The 14,674-nt window shown below is 64.7% G+C and overlaps 1 protein-coding gene across 1 annotated transcript in view; it reads left to right on the top strand.

Moving 5' to 3' along the window:
- MEGF6 (multiple EGF like domains 6) overlaps positions 1–14,674 on the top strand; it is a 100,210-nt gene that overhangs the window by 13,765 nt on the left and 71,771 nt on the right. Inside the window, exon 4 of the mRNA XM_059894447.1 lies at positions 8,077–8,181. Within this exon, the coding sequence (XP_059750430.1) occupies positions 8,077–8,181 (105 nt within the window). The remainder of the gene's footprint in view (positions 1–8,076; positions 8,182–14,674) is intronic.

Here is a 14,674-nt window from a genome sequence, read left to right as displayed (position 1 = left end):
GGGAGCTCAGGTCTGTCAGGAGGCCGGCTGCTGCTGGCGGACACTGAAATGACACTGATGCGTGAGGATGGGCAGACCATCCAGCCAGCCAGATGGGCGCTGGGGTGTGAGGGGAGCCGGCTGGAGCCGAGGAAGAGGAAGCGGAGGCAGGGGAAGAAGGAAGGAGAGGTGGGCGGCCAGGGGCCCTTCCTCAGCCTCCCCACATCGTAGCTGAGCCCTTGGGGTCACTCTGCCTGTAGCCCCTCAGGGCTAGTTCCCAGCTGGGTGGAGCTGGAGCCTTCTGGAAGCCTGACTCCAAGCCCTTTGTGCATTTCGCACCGGGGGCTCTCACAGGGGACACTGGGGGCAGGTGCAGGGTCGCATCAGGCACCTGTCTTGGGGTGGGGGTCTTGGGGTCCCAATAGGTGCTGGAGCCCCCAGTCCCTGGAAAGCCCTGCCTCGGGGGGGTCAGGTGTGAGTCCAGGGTGGCTGCCTTTGGTCCCCTCCCGGCTGCGTGCCAACAAGCGTCAGGCCTGCAGACGGGGTCAGGGTCCTCCGAGACCCTGAGAGCGAGCAGAGGGGCTGGTGATGAGGCAAAGGGCTCCCGCCCTCCCTCTTTCTCTCTGTCTGTTTGCCCCTTTCCTCATTTCCCCACTGCCCCCCCCTCGCCAGCCTCTCTAGCCCCTTCCCTTGTCCCCTGGTCCAGGCTCTCTGCAGCCAGGGGACCCGGAGAGGTAGGCAGGCGGGGGCAGGGCCCTGGGATGCTGACCCCTGCTGGCCCCGCCCCTCTCCACCAGCCACAGTGAAATGTCCTCCCTGGGATGTGACCTGGAAACTGGGCTGCGTGCGGGCCAGTGTCAGGCCCCCGTGGTATTTGTGCAGGAAGCTTCTAATGGTGTTGGGATTCCTCTGAGACCCACTTAGCAGCATGTGTGACCGGGAGGTGACCGAAAAGAAAAAGTGCCAGCTGGGTGGGGTGCCTGGTGACCAGGGCCTTCCCCAGGACCTGTGGGTCCAGAGCACGTGTGCCCTGGGGGGCCCCTCCTGCTGTTGGGGTGCCAGGCCTGCTCAGTGGCTCTCTGAATTCCACCTCTATCCCAGTCAGGTGGCAGATTTTGCCTGGACCCTCCCAATGTTTCAGCCATGGTCACCCTGGGTCCTGGCTCCCCCTTATCGAAGCAGGGACCCAAATGCACAGATGAGGTACCTGGCCTGGAGCGGCTCAACCCCCCAGACACCCTGCATGTGGAGCCTGAGATGGAACGGGTGCCGGGAAGACTGTCTGTAGCTCCATCTTGAACTCTCTCCATGTGGGCTGGGCTCAGTCCATCGGAGGAGGCCACAGGTCGGAGAGGCAGTGCCCGAGGAGGGGCCAGGGCCTGCACCAGCTCCGTGGGATGTGAAGAGAGCCCTGGCAAAGGGAAGCTCTGTGTAGAGCACGTTAAGCAGGTTCTGTTTTTGCAGGACTTCTCAGAGGCTTTGATATGCTAATGTGCACTGCAGGCTTCTGACACAGACTGTGTAGTGTTTTCCCAACTAATTCTTTCTTAAAAAAGGAAAAAAGAAAAAGAAGCAAAAAGGCAAAACGATAAAACGGTGTCCCTAAAGCATGTACTGGGAAGTGTGTAGGTGATCCATTCGACCAGCGTCTGGGGAGGGCCGACGGGGTGCCGGGCGCTGCGCTTGGGCGTGGGAGGGGCCTGAGCAGAGGCTGGTACCTGCCCTGTTCTCATGGAACAGAGGGGGAGAAAGGAAGGAAGGAAGGAGGGAGGGAGGAAGGAGGGAGGGAGGAAGGAGGGAGGGAGGGAGGGAGGGAGGAAGGAAGGAAGGAAGGAAGGAAGGAAGGAAGGAAGGAAGGAAGGGGCAGATTACATGCCGGTGAGTGGGGAAGCTACAGAGAAAAGTGAGGTGGGAAGTGGCTGACCGATGGGTGGTGCCGGCTTAAGTGGGGTCTGGGAGGCCTCTCTGTCCAGGGCGTTGGTGGCCTGTGTGATGTGAGTGGTGGGCCTTGCTCGTGCCCAAGGAAGAGCCCCACCGCAGAGGGAAGGGAAGGTTCCAGGCCACAGGAACAGGGAAGGGCTGAGCCGTTGTCCCCACGCCGGGAGCCCAGACCACCGGATGCAGCCCTGGATCTGGGTGCCAGTGCCTACAGTCGGCCCCGGGGTGAGGCCTGGGCTCGGCGCCCCTGCGTCCCACTGTCGGACCGCCAGGCAGGCCTCCCTTCCCTCCCACCTCCTCTGCGGGCCTGCGGTGCTGGGCCTGGCGCTGGGCCTGGCTGGTGGGGGCCTGCGGGGAAGGAGCTGCAGGAAGGCGGCCGTGAACCCCCGGGGAGGGCCGCCCTCGGCTTTCTGGCCTCTGCCCTTCACTTTTCCTTTTCCGTTCTGGATGCAACACGGCAGCCCTGCGCCCGGCGTGGGAATTTGCAGAGCTGGCATCCTGGCTCTCCTGTCCTCGGCGTGGACGTGAATGTCCCCCAGGTTGCCGGGGGAGGGCGTGTTGTCCCGCTGTGTCCCGCACACCCCAGGTCTCTCCAAACCGTGAGTCACTGGCCTGGCCCTGTGCCCAGCACACGATTACACACCCACTCACACCCAGAGGGGCTCACCACACACAGCCTCACATACACATGCGTGCACACACGTATGCCTGGATTTACTCACACGTATGTGACCTACTCACATGCGTTCACTCACGTGTACACACATGCTCATGATTGTACATCTACATGTACACTCACATGTGCACGATCGCTCACACGTGTGCACGAGCTCCCACTCCCATGGGTGCGCAGACGCCCACACACGTGCTCTCACTGGGGCTGCGACGCGGTGGGGAGCACAGGCAATGAGACGTGGAGGTGCCACCATCACCCGGAGCCCAGAACGATCCGAGTGCCAGGCAGAGCAGGGGCCAGGTCCAGCCCTTCTGGTAGGTTCTGGGTGCACAGCGCCCACCCCCCGCCGACTGCCTTCGGGAAGTGGACGTGATGGGGGCAAGGAGGGATGCTGCCCTGTCCAGATCTGCTCTCCAGGGGTTCTGCAGCCCAGGATGGGCCTGGAGGGGGCAGCGGGCTTCCGCAGTCATCAGGGTCCGTGGCCCCTCGGCCTCCCACTTCTCCTGTTGACCGGACACGGTCTCCCAAAGCCGGTGTGGCTCGCCTATGCCTGGACTTGCCACCATGCAGGGGCTCTGGGAGCTGGGCCCGACTCTGGGCAGTGGGGGTCTGTCTGCCCACCTGTCTCCTGGGGCCCCCCGTGTGGTGGGTGCTGGTCTAGGCACAGGGCACCGGGCAGCCGGCCTGGAGGGCTTGGCCCTTCCTCAAGCACTTGGAGCCTGAGTGCCCAGCATGGAGCTAAGGTGACTCCCTCGCTGCCGCAGGGGTCCTAGCAGGGGACGTTGGAGTGGGGCATGTGATCCGGGCCCCTGGCCCTCGGCCAGCGCGGGGGGAAGGCCGGCAGGAACAGGGTCAGAGGGAGAAGACAGGAGGGCTCAGGGCCTGCTCTGTCCCCTGGGCTCCCAGGGAAGTGGCCTCCCTTCCTTAGCCACTGTCAGCTTCAGCTGGGCACCCACGCCCGCCCGTGCACCGGCAGCTCTTATCAGCGACTTGGATGAGGCTTAGGAAACGGCGATACGATACGGAGGGAACCACCCCTGTGTCCCCGTGACCTTGCGCTGAGTCAGCCCGCCCTGCGGGGGCCTCTGGGCGGCTTGGGGGAGGTGCCTGGGGACACAGAGGAGCACTCGCTTGCAGGCTGGCTCCCGGAAACACATTCGGTGACCTCGGTGTGTGTCCGCAGCCTGTGGGTGGGTGGGTGGCTTGGCAGGCTGGACAAAGGTGTCAGCCTGGGTCACCCTCTCCCGCCTGTGGTCACTCAGCTTTCCACTAGCCCCTTGGCGGGTGGAGAGAAGGAGCCGTGGTCTCAGCCAAGCCCAGGTCCAGGGAAGTGGTCCAGGGGCTGAACTTGCAGAAACTGAGCCCTTGGAGAGCAGTCGAGTCCCGTTTCCATGGCCAGTCTGTCCTGGGAGAGCGCGGCTGCAGCTGCCACGGCCAGTGCGCTTGATCAAGGTCCGGCCAGGCACAGGTGTCTCCTGCCTTTCGCTGTAAGAGGAAGTGGCTGGCATCAGGATGTCACTGGCGATGCCTGGACATGGCGTCCTCGCTCTGGGGGCTGTGCTGCCTAAATCTGCCGTCACGCACCCAGGCCCGGCCAGGAACACCCTCGGGACTGGACACCCCTAAGGACCCTCCCAGCCTTTGGTTCTAAGAATGTGGGCAGATGCGCCTAGCTTCACCCCAAGGCGAAGGCCTGGTCAGCGTGCCCGCACCTCGGCTCCGGGTCTGTAACGTGAGGAGATCGTGGTCCCTGGACGTGGGCTGCTGGGGGGCTGTGTGAGTCTTCAGCTCCAGGAGACAGTGTGGAGGCAACACTCTGAGAGCGTGAAGGGTCCGTGAGAATATTGCGTTTGACATGTATAAGGGAGTTAAGCCCAAATTTCCAACTGACTGATAAGTATTAGGGCTGGGACTTGAACACAGATCTGCAGAACCTGAGCTGCCTTGCCCTGTGAAGGCTTCTGGGCAGCGGGAACCAGCGGGGTCTGGGGAGGGCGAGAGCATCCTGTAGCCTCGGAGGACGTGGCCACCTGGCAGCCATAGGCCTTGTGGGCACCGTGCCCCCACCCCCGGGCTTACCTCCACCTGTTCTTGCATTTTTCATACTCGTGGGTTCGAACAGTTCCTTCCAGGGCCCCTGAGGGTCCTGTGGGTTCAGTCCCAGCCAAGGGCCACGAGGGTGGGTTCCCAAACCAACCCACGGCTTTCCCCCTGGCATACAGTAGGCCCTCATAAAATTCATTAAAAACGTAGCTGATGTTAAGTATAAAACACGTCTGTTACTTAGCAATCTGTAAATTGTTTTCAAAGCATCCAACCTTCATTTAACACCTGTATGTGGAGTTTTCATGTTTTTCATTTCCACGCATCCCGCTGGGTCCATTTTCCTACCTGCCAACTCTTTTCTCACACACGGCCCCTCCCTTTTCTCTTCGAGGAAAACAAACATCCTTATACGAAGCCACGGTCTGCTGCTCCTGAGCTCCATTTCCAGGTTTTGGCTGTCCTGTGACTGTCGCCTGTGGCCCTTCCTCAGCTGCGGTGGGATCTTTTGGGGGGTGCTTGTCCCTGAGGTGGCTTGAGTGACAGCGGGAGGGGTGGCTGGGTTGCCGGGGGCGTCCCTGACTCCCGCCTGGCCTGGGGGAGGGATCACACAGGGCTGGACCCACGGGTGCTCTGCAGTGATGCCCCGTCCCTGTGCCCTGGTTGCCCGTCCTGCCACGAGGCGTGTGTGCCCGGTGCCACCCCGTGCCGCTGGTCTCAGGCTTCCCGCCACGGTAACCCCATCTTTCCCGCGTCCCACGAGCCTTGGGACCACTGGGAGCAATCCTTCTTGGTTTGGGGCATAGCTTTGTGCATCTTTGTTGTGAAACCTTTTCTTTTTTCCATCTAAGGATGTGCTGCCCTGTGCATCCCTCTTGGATCCTGAGTGCCTGCCTTTCCCCCCGAAGGCTTCCTGACAAATAACTCTCTCACGTCCCGCTTGGCCTGACTTTTAATTATCTCTTTACTCATTCATTCAACAAAGTTTATGGAGCCCCTTCTAAGTGTCGGCGTGTCGGTGGCTCCAAGGAACGTGATGGTGATGGAGGCGGGGTAGTTGCCTGCCCCTAGGGAGCCCAGGCCCGGGGTGGGAGCTGAGCTGTCGCCCCTGTTAAGGGCTGGCTACACTCAAAGGTGCTGCGGTGGGAAACCGCAGGGCGCTGTGAGCGCTGATTTGGCCGGGGGCTTGGAAAGGCTCCCCGAGGAAGTGACGACTTGTCCAGGTGGACAGCCGCTGGGTGTGACGGGTGGCCGGAGGCTCTGTGCCAGGTCCATGGAAAGCCACCGAAGGGCTCTCAACCAGGCGCCCACGATCCGCTTCCTGTTGTGAAGGATCACGGTGGCTGCAGCGTAGAGAAAGGACGCGGGTGAGTGGGACCGGCTAAGAGGCGTCCGCGGGGATGCTGGTGGCGGTTTTGTCCAGCCTTGAAGCGGAGAGAAGGGTGGGCTCGAGGGGCATGGGAGGTAGAACCGATGGGCTGGCTTTGGATTGGATACGGGCCGAGTGTGAGGACGGCTCCCGGGTTTCTGGCCTGAGCCTCTCTGTGGATGTGACACCATGTACCAAGTTGGGGAAGGGGCATGGGAGCAGGCAGTGGGTTGCTACCTCCCCCTGAGCTCTGGAGCTGACCGCAGAGGTGGATGCAGGCAGGGTGCTGTCCGCGGGGACCCCCACGCTGGGCGTGAACCTGGCGGGGCCTGCAGAGGCTCCTGGGGGGCAGAGTCCCGGGGTGGGCTCCAGCCTGGGCATCTGATCCCCCCCGGAGGCATGGTCCGTTGTGGTGGTTTGGGGCTGAAGGTCTTCAGGATGGTGCAAACCTCTTTAAGATGTGAAAACTAAACACAGCTGGCTTCTCTTCCTCCACAAAATTGCACAAGTCAACAGGTTTCAGGCCCTCAGCAGTGGGGACACTGGTGCACAGCCCGGGTTGGCCCCAGGCCCGGAATCACCTGTGCGGGTTCCAGGGTCACCGTGCGTTTCCTCTTGGCTCCCCTGCGGCACCCGCTTTGTCCCCCAGCCCCCCCTCCCCCTGCATTTCAGAAACATCCTCAGGGAGTTTTCCAGGTGTGAGTGAGTGCCAGCTGGGACCCCGGCAGGGTGGCCCGAGAGGAGGGATCCCTCCAAGGCTGGGACAGCAGCCTGGTTATGGGACAGAAGAGGAGGAAGCAGCTCCCTGCAAAGACCCCCCGTGTCTCCCCCGGCAGGGTCCTCCTGACTCTAAGTCAGAAAGCCCTGGGCCTGGTCCCTCCTCAGCGGCTGTGTGACCCCGGGCCATGTGCTGCGTGTCTCTGAGCCCTGGTTTCCTCATCGGGGCAGTGCCTGGTCCAGGGGGCTGCTTGGACCCGTGCGCCTGGCTGGCATCCCTCCCCCTGGGCTCTTCCACCATCCAGCTTCTCTCCCTGCTCCTGGCAGGAATGCTGCCAGCGATACACAAGCTTGCTGAACCTGTGGGTCACGCCGGGCTCTGGGTTGCCTGGCGGGCGTCCAGGCCACTGTTCAGAGTGTCCACTCGCCCAGCAAGCACCCCTGAAGCCCTTGGACTCAGGGCCCGGCTGTTGGGGTCACGGGGATGGGGGCACAGCCCACCTGCCCTGGCCTTGCCCGCACTGTGTAGGTGTAGGGGTCATGGCGGGGGGCCGAGAAAATTGGTGCTGAAGCCCCCCCGGGGGCACCCAGTCCAGCGTGGGTCGGGGCCCCTGCTGTAATGGGGCTGGGACTGCACCTGCGCTTCCCATCCAGGGCCCCTGCCTCCCGGCCTGGCTGAGGCCTCCTCCACACTGTGGCCTGGAGCTGGAGGGGGCTCAGTAGCCCTAGGGCACCGCGAGGCAGTGGGTTCAGGGTGCCTCGTTGGGTCCAGCTCGGGGTGGGTTGTGGGGAGAGGGTCTGGGAGCAGGGAGTCCCCTCTGGAGAAGGTGGGGAGGCCAGCCGCTCGCAGCCCTGACCCTCCCTTCCTCCCCTCCCAGGGGACCTGGGCTGTCACTGCCCCTCCTCGAGGGTGGGACCAGTCTGGTCATTTCCACCGTTGGGGTCTTGGGGGGAGGGGGCCTTGGCCAAGCTCTCAGCCCCCTTTAGCTGTGGGCTGTTCCCCTGCACCCCCTACTCTCCACCCTCCTCCCCCGGCCTCCCCCAGAAAATGCCCTGGAGCTCCTTCATGTCCCATTGAAGGGAGTGGGGTTTTTGCCCCGCCCAGGGGGGCTTCACTGAACCCAGACCCTAGGGTGGCGGTCGGGCTGTGTGTGACCCACCCGCCTGGGGCACCCTCCCCGGGGGCGGTGCTTTCCTGTCTCTTGAGGGTCCAGGTTCTGTCCAGGCCTGAGGCCTCACCTTGTGGGGAGACTTATGGGGCGAGGCGTCTCCGGGGACCTTGTGTCCTGGCGGTGGGCTGGGGGTGCCCCCAAGCCCCTGCCCCTCCTCATGCGTCTTCTCCCTCCCTCCACAGCCCAGTGCAGCCCCGGCCTCTGCTTTAACGGCGGCCACTGCGTGCCCAACTCGGCCCAGCTGTGCCACTGTCCCCGCGGCTTCCACGGTCCCCGCTGTCAGTACGGTGAGTGGCGTGGCGTCCCCTTCAGGCGCCGAGGCCGTGGCGGTCCGCGCGGGCGGGCCGGGCAGAGGTGGGGGTAGGAGGTAACCCTCTCTCACGGGACGCCTCTGCACCTTGCCGTCTCCGAGCGCTCCCTGTCCGATCGCGCCCCACGGGGCAGGGATTGGCCGGGGTCCCTGGGCCGGCAGGGAAGCAGCACGTCCCAGGGGTCCCTGAGCTGCACCCCTGCCCCGTGTCCTTCATGTTGAAAGCTGGGGGACACCTGGGGTCCTGCCCATGGGGACCGATTGAGTAAACGTCACACACCTGCAGACTGGAGCCTGACACGCTGAGGATCCAGCCTCGGATGCCGGGGGCACCGCGGGTGTAGACGGGCTAAAGCGGGTGCTGGCGGGGGTGGTGCAGACGAATGCCGGAAAAGTCCCCCAAAGAACCCCTGCAGACATTCCTCCTGACTTCTTGGCGTGAGGGGAAGGCGTGAGTATTCCCGGTGGTTTTCTGCTTTGTCCAGAATTTCTTTGCTGACCGTGTAGCTCGCAGGTCCTGCCGGAACAGGGCATAGAGCCACGGCCGCCATTGAAATGAAACACTCTGGACAGTTTCCGGTGCTTTGAACTTGCTTCTGGTGAGCAGCTGGGGTCTCTTCCAGGGGAACGCGGGGCGTACATCCTGCGACGCGCTCTTTAAGGCTCTGGACGCCCAGTAAACAACAGGAGGGAAACCAGGAAATTGTGGGGAATTGAGGCCCCCGTTTGTAGAGGGGACCCCTGCGCTCTTGCCGTTCCCTGTGCATTCACAAGTGTGCCCCCCCCGAAGCGTGGCTGAAGGCAGGGGTCCTGGGGAGGGGCTGGGTCCCACAGTTCTGAGCCGGGCGCTGGTACCCAGGGGTGCTGACTGTTGTCGGAAAGGCTCTGTGCTCCCTGGGCTCTGGGTGGCCAGGGGCGGGGGCTGCTGCCCGGGCCACGGAGTGAGGACTGCTGTCACCTCCAGGTGCTGGGTGTAGCGGGTCCCTGCCCTGTGCCCTGTACTATCCAGGCTCCAAGCCTCAGCCAGGCCTCCTCGTGGTTTTAGATCCCGAGCCCCTCTGTGGGCTGGACAGAGGTGACCCCACCCCACACCGTCGCAGACTGGGGTCCAGGCTGGGGTGCAGGGCCCAGCTGCCACGCTCCGCCTCTTCTCGGGGTCTTTCACGGTGGCCGCAGGTGGGTGTGGAGAGATGCTGGACTGTGCGGGGTCGGGGTGGGAGGGGCGTCCTGGCCTCCAGCTGCCTTTGGGGATGTTGCTGGGACTGGGTTGTGGCCTGATGGGCAGGGCAGCGAGGAGGTGACTTTGCAGTGTGGCCTGTCCTTGGTCTCGTCCTCGGGAAGCAGCCGGGACCCCCCACTAGGGCCAGTCTTTCTCTAGCCCCTCCCCTTCCACCTTGCTCCCTGTGGCCACCAGCCCCCACTCTCCGCCTGGCACTCTTTCAGGCGCCCAACTTGGGGCATCACTGGCGGACGCTCCCTTCGTACTGAGCAGCGCCCCTCCCATGAGACCCTGACCCTCGGCCTCCTGGGCACCAGAGGGTACACGGGCTGGCAGGGGCGCAGTGGGGAGGGCTAGGCACCCAGCGGGGCACTTTGCACGCAGCTGGATGGGCGCCTGGGGCAGCTGCTGGGCTTGGAGGCCCACCCTCGGTGCTGCGGTGGGGGTGGGGCCGGGTGGGAGCCGCGATCTTGCCAGCCTCTTGGGGCCTGGGCTCCAGGCCTGGCTTTGCCTCCAGAGCAGCCCTGCTCCCCACGGTCACTGTGGGGACAGCCTCTCGGGCGGGCGCACCCGCCTGGCCCTTACCGCGCTCTGCCTGCGTCGCCCCTGAATCCTCACTTCGTCCGCTTCGTGGAAGAGGAATCTAGGGTCAGGGAGGCCCGGCAGCTGCTGACAGCTCAGCAGAGCTGGGGCTGGAAGCACAGTCCGGCCCAGTGAGCGCCTGGAACCTTCCGGCCATGCCGTCTCCGGGCGCGGTGCCAGGCCTTGTCGGGGGTGGAGCACGGTTGCGATCTGCTTCGGAGGAGAGAGGGGTGGATCCCCAGGGCCCCACCCTGCCCACCTCCCAGGCAGGAGCATCTGTACTGGGCGGGGGGGGACTGGGCTCGTGACCAGTCTGTGGCCCTCCAGGGTCGGGGACTTCCTGGAATGGCCAGTTGGGTGGCAGATGTGGCCTTCAGGGAGCAGTAGACAAAGCTGGAGGGTGGCCCCTGGGCCTCGTCCTAGGGCACCGTCTCCTGGAAGAAAGGCCTGGTGTGCAGGGCTGGTGTGCAGAGCTGGCGTGCAGGGCTGGGTGTGCAGGGCTGGGTGTGCGGAGCTGGTGTGCAGGGCTGGGTGTGCGGGGCTGGGTGTGCAGGGCTGGCGTGCAGGGTTGGGTGTGCAGAGCTGGCGTGCAGGGTTGGGTGTGCAGAGCTGGCGTGCAGGGCCGGTGTGCAGAGCTGGTGTGCGGGGCTGGGTGTGCAGAGCTGGGTGTGCAGGGCTGGTGTGCGGGGCTGGGTGTGCGGGGCTGGGTGTGTGGGGCTGGGTGTGCGGGGTTGGGTGTGCAGGGCTGGGTGTGCCGGGCTGGGAGTGCGGGGCTGGGTGTGCAGAGCTGGGTGTGCGGGGCTGGGTGTGCAGAGCTGGTGTGCAGAGCTGGGTGTGCAGGGCTGGTGTGCAGGGCTGGGTGTGCAGGGTTGGGTGTGCAGGGCTGGGAGTGCGGGGCTGGGTGTGCAGAGCTGGGTGTGCGGGGCTGGGTGTGCAGAGCTGGTGTGCAGAGCTGGGTGTGCAGGGCTGGTGTGCAGGGCTGGGTGTGCAGAGCTGGGTGTGCGGGGCTGGGTGTGCGGGGCTGGGTGCGCAGAGCTGGGTGTGCAGGGCTGGTGTGCGGGGCTGGGTGTGCGGGGCTGGGTGTGCGGGGCTGGGTGTGCAGGGCTGGTGTGCGGGGCTGGGTGTGCGGGGCTGGGTGTGCGGGGTTGGGTGTGCAGGGCTGGGTGTGCCGGGCTGGGAGTGTGGGGCTGGGTGTGCGGGGCTGGGTGTGCGGGACTGGGTGTGCAGAGCTGGGTGTGCAGGGCTGGTGTGCAGGGCTGGGTGTGCAGGGTTGGGTGTGCAGGGCTGGGTGTGCAGAGCTGGGTGTGTGGGGCTGGGTGTGCAGAGCTGGTGTGCAGGGTTGGGTGTGCAGGGCTGGTGTGAGGACTGTGCCACCTGCAGAGGCCGCCCCTGTTCCCTTCCGGTCCCTCCACGCTGGGTTTGGGGCCGCCAGATCTGAGACCTGGCACAGTTGGGGATATGTAGCTCACCCCCCAATTATAACTGATTCCGGTTTTGAAAATAAAAGCCATATTTTTTCTGGCTCCCCCAAATTCCGGTGCAGTCTGTCCAGGGCGGCTGTCTATCCAGGGCAGGCATCGTGTCATCCAGACGCGCCTGTGGGCCTCAGGGTAACGTGCTGGACCCCACTCCCCGTGCTGTTTGGTGGGGATAAAGTATGGGGGATGTTTGTGCAGGTCACAGGTGTCAGTGCAGGTGAGGCTCAGGGCGCCCTGGGGGGTGGTGGCGACCTTCTCTCCCCAGAGGCCTGGCCCGCTGAGGGATGTGAGGGATGACGGGGGTGGGGGGAGGATGGCCCCATGTTCCTGGGGTCCCTGCGTGCCTGGGGTTCCCGCACGCACAGCGTGCCCAAGCTCCTGTGGGGGGTAGTGCCCACGCTGCCTCTCCCTTGGGGTGACCTGGGGTTGGGATGCCCCCCAGGACCGCCGGCCTCCCTACCCTGTGGACTGGCACCTTTGGGGAGCCCCTGACCCTTGGTGGGCTCCTGCCCGGAGTGAGAAACGGCAGAGGCCTCCCCCCACCCCCCACCCCCCGCCCCCCCAAGATCTGCTGGGGACGAGTGCTTCTCATGGCCGGCTGCCCTTGAATCTTACAGGCAAGAAAAACGTATGCTTCAGAACATACTACGTCTTAATTTATCTTCCTTTTGTATCATAAATGGTGACACAACGGACGCTGGTCGTTTCTCGTGACCTGTTCTCTGCTGACCTCGGGGAACGAGAGCAGACTCTGAGGTCTGAGGCCCGGGTCACCTTAGGTACTTCTTGCTCCAAGAAGCTTTGGCCCTGGTTCCCTCTGGGCCTCAGTTTCCTCACCTATAAAATGGGCAGGTTGGGCCCATCTCAGGCAGTTCTGGGACTCACTCCCGGGTCCACAGAGCTCTCAGGGCGTCACTACTGACGCCCAGGAGAGGGCCGGGTGGTCCAGAGGGCTTCCTGGAGGAGGGCCTGTGGGCTGAGGAAGGCTTGGAGAGGTGCAGGTGGGGCAGGGTGGGCTTTTCTAGGTGGGAGAAAGGTGGGGGCAGAGGAGCAGAGTGGAGGGAGTGAGTCAGTTTGGCCCAGAGGGGCTGGTGGGGATGGACGGCAGGGACGGTTCAGCCTGGAATCTGAGGAGACTTAGCGGCCCCCTCTGAGCTGGTTGGAATGACCTGGAACCTGTGCGGCCTGCCCCTCCAGCCCCACCCCACTCTGCGGGGAGGGAGCTCAGTGGTCCCGCCTGGAGCCTCCGCGCCCAGGCCTGCCCCTTGGAAGGAGCCTCTTTCCCCACCGGAGCAGGGCATCGGCGGGTGGGGTCCCGGGAGTGGGCAGGCAGGGCTGCGGGGCTGTGGGGGCCCCGGGCTCTGCCAGGAGGCAGCGGGAGCAGGCGGCCGCCCCTGAGGGCGTGCGGGCGGGAAGCAGGCCCCGGCGGGTCCGGCGCTCCGGGCCTTGGCTCAAGGGTGACTTTGTTTCTGAGCTGGGATAACTGATTAACGGAGAGGAAGCAGGCCTCCCAGGCTGCCCTTCAGGGCTGCCCGCTGCGTCGGAGGGCGGGAGTCTGGCCCCGGGCCCGAGGTCCGGACGCCACCGAGGGCTGCTCCTGGCTACCGGCCCTCCTCTCCCTGAGGGGTGCGCAGAGCTGCCCCGCCCCGCCAGGCTTCTTCCTCCACTGTACTCTGCTCCGCCCCGCTGCCCCTGCCCTGGCGGACAGTGTGGCCTTTGGCTTCTCCACACACGCCCGATTTAGCTGCACTAAACCCCTCCTTTGAGGACAGTTCCCGAAATCTCCAGCGAGCCCCACGCCCTGCAGCAGCTGGCACTGGTGTCTTCTGCTGCCTGGGGTGGGGGCCGTCTCTGGCCGGGGGTGGGGAGGGCCTGCTGGGTTGAATGGAGGTGGTGGGTGGCTTTGATCCTGCCCTCTGCCCTGGCCCTGCTGGCCGTGACAGTCGGCTGGGACAGGTGTGGCCCGCTGCCCTGTACTCGGTGGTCCGCGTCCCTTCAGGGCAGCGGGTCTGCAGACCGCCTGCTCCAGGACAGCCCGGGGGCTGCCCGCACACAGAATCCCAGCCCTTACAAAGCGGCCGACTCTGGGAAGGGCATTCATGTTCGCTCCGTGAATCGTTTAATTACCAGGTTTGTCCCCCAGACCCCACCACCCACAAAGGCGCCTCTGTCTTTCGAGATGACTGTGTCCTCCAGGCCTGCTCGTGCACAATGGGCTTCTCCCAGGGCTGGCCTTCTAATGACATAATTACAGCAGGATCCACCAAGAGGCAGACCCTCCGGGTCTGGGGGTCTGTGAGCTCGCCCCACCTGCCCCCATGCTTCCCGGCTGGGTTTTTGGTGAATAGGCGGCTCCAGTGCCCCTGCCCACGAGGGGCCTGCTTTCCGGGCAGGATCGAGGCTGGGTCTGCGGAGAAGGACAAGGCCTCCCAGCCTCCCCTCCCCTCCCCAGGGCTGCCCCAGGCTGGAGTCCCGCCCATCCTCCTGGGTGGTTTCCTGAAAGGACCCTGTGAATCTGCCCTCTGCCCTTCCCTTGCCTCGGCCCTGGTGCCCTGTCCACACCCCCGGAAGCCAGTCCAGACTCTTCTGGTGAATTGCCCTTCGCTGGGCTGCAAGGGCAGTCCTGGGCGTGCCCTGGGGTGGGCTGGGTGCGTGTCCCATTATACAGATGAGACCACTGAGCCCCGGCAGTTTCTGATTTGCTGGGGTCAGTGATGTGCTCAGTGCTGGCACACAGCCTCTTGGGCCCAGCAGGGCAGGGCGGGGCGCACGTGGAGGCCCCGCTGGGGTGGGCGAGCCTGGATGGTGTCTGGGGAATCTGTGCAGCCCACGTGCCCTGTGTGGGTCCCTGGACCGTCGCCGCCTTGGGACTGACAAGAGTTGGGGTGCGGGAGTTCCCCGGGTGTGTTGGGGCCGAGGGGCCAGTGCCCGGCCCTCTGACTGACCTTTTCCTGGCAGTGCGCTGGGCTGGTGAAGCCAGGCACCTGCCCAGTCGCCAAGGGGCTGCGGTGCCCCATTTTCCAGCCCCTGGGCAGCTGCGGTGGGCGGCTTGGCACTTCCTATTCTGGACGCAGGAACGGCTGGGCCCAGACGGGCAGGGCAGTGCCGCTGGCCCTGAGACCCCGCTCTGCTGGGAGGCCTCTCGCCTTTCTCTGCAGGGGAGGGGAGCAGGGGAGCCCAGCCCGGTGAAG

This window comes from Balaenoptera ricei, chromosome 1 (assembly GCF_028023285.1).
Source record: "Balaenoptera ricei isolate mBalRic1 chromosome 1, mBalRic1.hap2, whole genome shotgun sequence".
Taxonomy (NCBI): Eukaryota; Metazoa; Chordata; class Mammalia; order Artiodactyla; family Balaenopteridae; genus Balaenoptera; species Balaenoptera ricei.
The sequence above is the reverse complement of the archived record's forward strand: the minus strand, read 5'-3'. Positions and strand labels throughout refer to the sequence as shown.